General features: G+C 41.9%; 1 protein-coding gene across 2 annotated transcripts; it reads left to right on the top strand.

Annotated features, from left to right (window-relative positions):
- Positions 1 to 854: 854 nt before the first annotated feature.
- abcf2a (ATP-binding cassette, sub-family F (GCN20), member 2a) lies at positions 855 to 7,730 on the top strand. 2 transcript variants are annotated; one of them, XM_058395767.1, is made up of 15 exons: positions 855 to 983; positions 1,964 to 2,149; positions 2,917 to 3,129; positions 3,690 to 3,872; positions 4,122 to 4,293; positions 4,549 to 4,644; positions 4,898 to 5,000; positions 5,096 to 5,191; positions 5,289 to 5,408; positions 5,524 to 5,613; positions 6,024 to 6,134; positions 6,219 to 6,281; positions 6,418 to 6,546; positions 6,948 to 7,151; positions 7,264 to 7,730. In XM_058395767.1, exons 2-15 carry the CDS (start codon positions 2,008 to 2,010, stop codon positions 7,369 to 7,371), a joined length of 1,830 nt encoding a protein of 609 aa, XP_058251750.1. In that variant the 5' UTR covers positions 855 to 983; positions 1,964 to 2,007; the 3' UTR covers positions 7,372 to 7,730. The 2 variants fall into 2 exon arrangements, with proteins under 2 accessions (XP_058251750.1, XP_058251751.1); XM_058395768.1 differs by lacking the exon at positions 855 to 983 and adding an exon at positions 1,289 to 1,427.
- The last annotated feature ends 375 nt before the right edge of the window (positions 7,731 to 8,105 follow it).

Below are 8,105 nucleotides of genomic sequence, written 5' to 3'. Positions count from 1 at the left end.
AAATATATATATCTGCATTAGTTCAGCTATATGTTTCGTTGTCCATAATATAGTAATGATTCATTTTATTCTAATGAGTCTTATTGTGTTATTGTGCATTTTCCATGTTCTGGCTGTGTCTATATGTGTTTCTTCCACGTGGCCTGGGTTTGTTTTTTTTTTTCCACACCTCTGAAAAACATGCTGGTTGTTGGACTGCCTATGGTAAATTATCCCTGTGTCAGCATGTGAGGACACGTGATGACCTATGATGGATTGGCATTCCCACCTCACACTCAGTGCTCCCGGGATAAGCTCTGGATTCATCACGGCTCTGTCCAGGACACAGCATGAAATAATGAAGACACCAGGGGGTAATTAAAAGTTAAAATAAGTAAATAAAATTATCAGGCAAATAAACAGGTTAGTGTGGTGAGCAAAAGAGGCTGTTTTTGGGGAAAAGGTTTATTTGGTTCATTAGCTCTGTCTTTAATTAACACTAATTAAAGTACTAATTAAAATGCTGAATATAAAGCTCTCTAGTCTTCACAGGTGAACCCCCATGGCTCAAAGCAAGAGTAGACATTAAGGGTTATAAATGGTTTAAGTAATCAGGACACACCTGGGCAAGAAGAAACCCCTGTCAGTCTTAAAAAAGATTTTTCCAATAATTTCTTTTCACTCCTCACCCTCACTGAGTAGATATGGCTTGTGATTAAAGGATTATAGTTAGGTTATAATTTACTTTTCTTGTCTAAATGAATCATAATATAGTGTCACGAACATATTACTCATCATACTGTTGATAAGCGGAGCACATGGAAAAAACCCAGACCTTCTAGCGCCAGCCTCCAGGGGGCGGGGCGTCAGCGAATCTTAAAATCTCATTGGCTGGCAAGCCGGTCTTGAGCACGCGCGTTGTTACGACGCTGTGTATCGAAAAAGCCATGAGGCCGGCGATTTCCTGTTAGCGCGCTGGGACCGCTCAAGTGGAAGAAGTAAAGGTAATAATCTTGTGTTGCTTGTCGTTTTGATTCCAGTTCTCAGGGCACGTGTTAGGTATGAATGTTTACTGGCTTAGTGTGTGATATCTAAATAATTTCTTCGTGTAATGAGCACAGTATAACGAGGTTTATTAAGTTAGCTTGACTGCTTTTCGGATTGGCGCCCTAGGCCGGGGCTGAATTCCAAATGGCTCTTTATTTCCTACAGAGGGGCCCTACATTACCGAGAAAGTAATACATTTTTGCAGCCTACGTAGTGCACGTGTTGAGCAGTAGGGAGCTATTTGGGATGCAGCCCGACTTTTTGCCGGTATAGTGAGGACACAATGCGGTGAGCAGAGCTGAAATCGCTCACAGCCTTGTCTCGGGTTCATCTAGAGTATCTTCTGTGGTTTCTTAAATTGATATTGATAGTACGGGGTTTCAGAAATCGTATAATTGACGGTAAGGGCGTATTTTAAATCCGAGACAGATATTTAGTGATCAGTCATGTAGCATGGTTAGCTTTAGCTAGCATGGGAAGAGTAGCATGGTGGTTGGGCCTCCTGTGAGCCGGCCGGCATTTCTCTAGTTTAGCTTTCTTTATTTTCTTCACTGTGTAACTCAGGCGCTATATTGTCTTTTATAAAAGTGTCTGTGTAAATTCAGCTTTGGACTGTATATAAACATTTTTAAAGGGTCAACCGGCGAAATAAAACACTGATTACCTGCCTACTTTCTTTTAAGCCATAGAGGAAACCATTAATATGGTGGGGAAAATGGTGGGGAGTGTGGTCTCAAATTACACTTCATGCCTTTAGACTTCACTAAGTAGCAAATACTGACTAGTGTCAGGTTAAAATATATATTCAGTGTGATAAAAACCCAACCGGTTTCAGTGAAAGGGTTTAACATCCAAGTAAAACTGAACACTTATGCTGGGACACCTGTGCTATAAATACATTTAAGATGTGTATGTAACTTCTGTCTCTGTCCTACAGTTTGCTGTGTCCCCAGGGCAGCTTATTCCTGTTCCCCAGCCACAATGCCGTCCGATTTGGCCAAGAAGAAGGCAGCAAAGAAAAAGGAGGCAGCCAAGGCCCGTCAGCGGCCCAAAAAAGCAGAAGAAGTGAACGGCGAGGGGGAGAAACCAGAGAGCCAAGAAAATGGTGTTTCTGAGCTCAATGGTGAGTCGGAAGAATTAAACCTCGTCCCGTACATAACATGCCGATGTTGTACAGTGTATGACCTCTTGCAATAATCAACATGGCCAGTATTTGTACTCTTATTGTGCACACCTGAAAATGTTGCCATCATCTCTGAATGGAAGGCAGCCCAAGTCCAGCATTTGGACATGAAATGAAAAGCTCAAAACATGTTAGATTTGAACAAAGTGTCATAGTTTAAAAATTGAGTTACAACAAGTTGGCTGTGAGGCGTCAGAAAATGCGTCATGAGCATTAGTGCTTCATGGTTTTTGCAGTGCACTGTAGCCTCTTTATTAAAGGATTAAATGTTTTTGTGCACTGGAAGTTTTTTGTGAGAGCAAAAGCCCCCTTAGACTGACTGACTCCCTGATTAGTGTCCTGACTACTGAACTAAGGAGCTGATTGAGGTGCAACCTACATCTTCTGATATTCTCCTTGTCTGTGATTGGTCCAAATATCACTTGGTCACTTGTCAACATGTGTGTGGAAAGCAGCTAACTGAACACCTTCAATCACTTCTTCTTTCTCTCCAATTTAAAAGGGGGGAAAAAAGCCTCTAAAGCTATTCTACCAATTCAATAACTCCGTAATGTACATAAACATGTATTTGTTCTTTTACTGGTGTTCTCATGTATTTACATATTGTCTTTATGAATGTGAATGAGTTCACTGATGCACTACATAATGCATTCTTTCATACAGTAATATACATCACTGTTATTGAGAATTCCACCTCTCTTCCACAGGAGTAGCCAGTCTTACAAAGGAGCTGGATGAGTTTGAGCTGAAGAAGACAGAGGCACGTGCTGTTACAGGGGTGCTGGCATCTCATCCAAACAGCACAGACGTGCACATCAGCAGTCTCTCGCTAACCTTCCACGGGCAAGAACTGCTGAGCGACACCTGTCTGGAGCTCAACTCCGGGCGGCGCTACGGCCTCATCGGACTCAATGGAACAGGTATGCTTTATTCTTTCAGATGGACACAGGAGCTGTAGGAGGAGAATCCCACGTTATTGTGACGTGAGATTGAAACTATGAAAAAAGGTGCATGTGATTATGCAGTTAAAAGCTAGTTATGAAGCTAGGAATGAGCTGAAGGATCCAAAACTTGTACACATTACTTAGTACTCTAACTATTGGGCAGAAAGGCTCAAGGGAGAAGAAATTTGGACATTTGCAATGATGCAGTGGGGTTACTGTGGGTCGTTTTGAGAAGCCACTGTAAACACAGTGCATACCTTCTGTAGCTGAGAAATTGTGCAGTCAGGCCAGGATCATTGTTACTCATGTAGAAAGATCTAAACTTGCTATATACAGTACGAATGTTTTAATAATAAGGACATTAATCATATTCTGTCTTTCACCTAGTTTGCTATTTGCAGAATGTATTTATTATAATGGGGTATTGTCTAAAAATCACGTGCTAGCTGCTGAAATTTCAGTCTGAACTTCAAATCAAAACACTAAATTAAGGTCAGAAGAGGCCGTTTAACCTCAAAATAAAACCTTTTGTCCAGGTAAATCTATGTTGCTGTCAGCTATCGGACACAGAGAGGTGCCCATTCCAGAGCACATTGACATTTACCACTTGACTCGTGAAATGGCTCCCAGCGAGAAGACAGCACTTCAGTGTGTGATGGAGGTGGACGAGGAGAGGATCAAGCTGGAGAAAGAGGCAGAGAGGCTCGCTCACGAAGACTGTGAGTTTAAAGTTTAACTCCGTACGACTAAATCAGCTCTCTTCCCCACGTTTTCATAGGGGCTATTTCTGTTATAGCTTCCTTTCCTAGGCGTGGTACAGTACAGTCTTTCTGAACAAGCTCCTTAACGGCTTTTGTTTTTAAGGATGCAGACCTCAGTTAAGAAACAAGTACTTGGAGTGTCTTTTGGTATTCATGCCTGTAGGCAGTTAAGTTCATTAACGTTCATGTCTCTCACCTGCTTGTTAGCCGAGTGTGAGAAGCTGATGGAGCTGTATGAACGACTGGAGGAGCTGGATGCAGACAAGGCAGAGATGCGAGCATCCCGTATCCTGCACGGCCTCGGCTTCACCACTACAATGCAGCAGAAAAAGCTCAAAGACTTCAGTGGTGGCTGGAGGATGCGTGTTGCTCTCGCCAGGTAAATGCTAACTTTTCGCTCTTATTCTTGTTTGGTTTCTCTGTGGAGTAACTGATGCTGAAGTGAAGCTAGCTGCCGAAAGATGATGCAACAAAAGGCCGAATGATAGCACAGATGCCAAGCAGTGACTTGCAATGCAGCTGTGTAGTGACAAAAACTGTCTGAAGCGTATTTCTGATTTCTGCAGCTCTTTGTGCCGTCTGTTTTTGTGAACCAAAAGCGATTCGGCTCACTTGTTTGTCCTTCTCGTTTCAGAGCTCTGTTCCTCAAACCCTTCATGCTGCTGCTGGACGAGCCCACCAACCACTTGGACCTGGACGCGTGTGTGTGGCTTGAGGAAGAGCTAAAGGAGTACGTTAACGTTCCTTATATTCAATCAAATATCACCAGTTTGAATTCTACAGTGGTTGTCTGCTGACATGATGTAAACAAAAGGCCGAATTGTAGCTTCGCCGTCATGCAGTATGTTTCTCAGTGCGGCTGGGGCTTTGACAAAAACTAGACCGAAGCGTTGAACTGATCTGACTGTGCAACCCGAGCAGCAGGTTAGCCGAGTGTGTGTTCTGTCTCACTTCTAAAAATCACACTTTCATTTGTGTTCTAGATTCAAACGCATTCTAGTTTTGATATCCCATTCCCAAGACTTCCTCAACGGCGTGTGCACCAACATCATCCACCTCCACCAGCGCAAGCTGAAATACTACACAGTAAGAGCCAACTCTTTCTAGCATGTTGATTTTAGTGCAAAGGACATCTTGACAATGTTATTACGGTGACATTGTGTATTGTTCTCCCTCTGTAGGGTAATTATGACCAGTATGTGAAAACCAGAGAAGAACTGGAGGAGAACCAGATGAAACGCTTTAACTGGGAGCAGGACCAGATCGCACATATGAAGGTGAAATTGCACTCCCAGCTTTTTTGATTTTTCACTTTTTTTTTTTTTTTCTTTTTTTTTAAGGCAATAAAATAACACGCTTTTCATCCTTTCTCAGAATTACATAGCACGGTTTGGTCATGGCTCGGCCAAGCTGGCCCGACAGGCACAGAGCAAAGAGAAAACGCTGCAGAAAATGGTCGCCTCAGGGCTGACCGAACGTGTAGTGAATGACAAGGTGAGTCATTTTGTGTGCTGTATGTCTTAACTCGCTCACCTTAATGATGGGAAATGGTAAGTAACTCATCCTGTGATTCAAGACTGAACACTGCTCTCTCTCTCTTGCCTTTCAGACACTGTCGTTTTACTTTCCTTCCTGTGGGAAGATCCCCCCTCCAGTCATCATGGTTCAAAACGTCAGCTTCAGATATTCAGATAATACGGTAGGTCAAGGCTAGAGAGCAGCGGCAGCTTCACCACATCCACACATTTCACAACCCGGTTATGTCTGAGCTTTGCGGTTAAGGCCGTACTTTCTAATTGACCGTAGAAGGATGCAGCACTTCTCATACAGATCAGTTTATTACTTGATTCTCAAAACCATGGCAGAGTAAAACTCTTATGCTCCTAAGACATGATTAGGCGTTAGGGACTTAAATATGATGTGAGCAGGTATGTGACCTGACTACTACAACAGGCTTTATACACCCATGTTGTGTTTCCATGGCAGATTTGTTACAGATTCCACATACGTGTTCCCGGTCGCAAAATTCTACAGTGCCCTCTTGAGACTACTGTGCTCATATTCTGTTGTACACATTTGTGTTTTTTTTTGGGTTTTTTTTTCCTCCAGCCAATCATTTATAAGAATCTGGAGTTTGGAATTGACCTGGATACCAGAGTGGCCCTTGTGGGGCCCAATGGAGCTGGTAAATCCACACTACTGAAGCTGCTCACCGGGGAGGTATGTGTACATGTAAATGCATGTGTGTAGGGTTTTAATGTTGTAGGCTGACTTTTAGACTCATGGTTTATTACCTTTTCTTAGCTTCTCCCCACTGACGGTATGATCAGAAAGCACTCCCACGTCAAGATCGGCAGATATCACCAGGTATAGATTATTTGCTTGTTTTTATGCATGTTCTGATTAAACCAGCTTTTTTCTTTTTAAAGCAAGTTTTTCCTCAAATCTGATGTTGCACAGGCTTGTGAATATTGATTTTGATTTTCTCTTTTGTTGCTTTTAGCATCTGACAGAGCAGCTGGACCTGGACCTGTCCCCTCTGGAGTACATGATGAAGTGCTACCCAGAGATCAAGGAGAAAGAGGAGATGAGGAAGATCATCGGCCGCTACGGACTCACTGGCAAACAGCAGGTTAGTTTTACATCTTGGGGCAGGAATGGTGTAGGTTTACTCTAGGTATGGATATTCTCCCAGCTTCTGCTTGGCTTCTAATTATTGTACTGCTTCCAGGGAGTCAGCATAGATTTTTTTTGGTTTGTAAACTTCTATTTGAAATGCCTTCATGTTCATATGTTCAACTTCATCAGCCCAGACTTCCGAATTGCAGTTTTGTGTTGCCTTAAGTGCAAAGTTGGTGACAAGACGGCAGGTTAATTTTGTTAGTCTAAATGCAGATATGTTTGATTTTCTTCTTAATGATTTAAGAGGTAATCTCTACAGCAAAGTAAAGAGCAAGAGCTGACTAGTACAGAAATCCTTCAATGTGTTTAATCCTAATGCAATGTGCTGTTACTGTGCACTTTTGATGTCAGGTGAGCCCCATCAGGAATCTGTCAGATGGTCAGAAGTGCCGTGTGTGCTTTGCGTGGCTGGCCTGGCAGAACCCCCACATGCTCTTCTTGGACGAGCCTACCAATCACCTGGACATCGAGACCATCGACGCACTTGCTGATGCTATCAATGACTTTGAAGGGGGAATGATGCTGGTCAGCCACGACTTCAGACTCATTCAGCAGGTAATGTTAAATGTTTAAAACACTTGTTTTGTTTTTTTTTCTACTTTCTGTTAACTTTTGGAAGTTAACAATGACGTTCTTTTTTTTTTTTTTTTTTAATCCACATTAATAGGTAGCTCAGGAGATCTGGGTTTGTGAAAAGCAGACCATCACCAAGTGGAGTCGGGACATCTTGGCCTACAAAGAACATCTGAAAGCCAAAATCGATAAAAGTGTATAATGCATGCCTTGCCTCGGCCATCCAAGGCAGTCAACATCCTTACTATTGCTCTTTTTGGCAAAACATGCATGCAGCTGAAGTACCATCTGTTGCAAAGACGTCTACAGTTTTTGTTGTCTTACTTTTGTCTAAAGTAAATAACTCGAGGCAGGCTTACACATTTTCAGGACATTTCACATTTTCTCTCTCTCTTTTTTTTTTTTTAAATAAATGGTGTGTCAACAGCACAAATGCCGATGCATCACTGATCTACACGGGCTCTTAAAGAGCTTTTATATTTCAAGTATTTAATGCTGTACCTGCAATAATAGACATGTCTAAGCATAAACTAAATAAAAGTACCTTTGTCAGTACTTACAGATGTTATTATGGTATTGTTTTGTCAGCAGTTATCAGAATGTAAGTCAAGCATGTATTAAATTTATGTTCGCCAATTTTTACAGTAAAATTACTACAGTAACTTGCGTCTCATTTGGTCTGAGTTGCTTGATACGACAGAATTCACTCAAATTACTACAAAAAGAGTAGTTTATCTGCTATACTGAACACACCTCAGTAGTCTAGTATGCTGTTTAGGACACAGCTATTCGTTTTCCTCAGTTCATCTTCCATTATTACATCTATTAATTTGAGGTAAGAAAATAGTAGAAGTAACAAAAGTGAATTAATGACCTGTGAAAAATGTAAACCCTATTGAACTGAGCTATTGTGGGTGGCACTTTCTATCTTTTCAT

Source organism: Hemibagrus wyckioides, linkage group LG07, assembly GCF_019097595.1.
Source record: "Hemibagrus wyckioides isolate EC202008001 linkage group LG07, SWU_Hwy_1.0, whole genome shotgun sequence".
Taxonomy (NCBI): domain Eukaryota; kingdom Metazoa; phylum Chordata; class Actinopteri; order Siluriformes; family Bagridae; genus Hemibagrus; species Hemibagrus wyckioides.
This window is presented reverse-complemented; position numbering and strand designations above follow the sequence as displayed.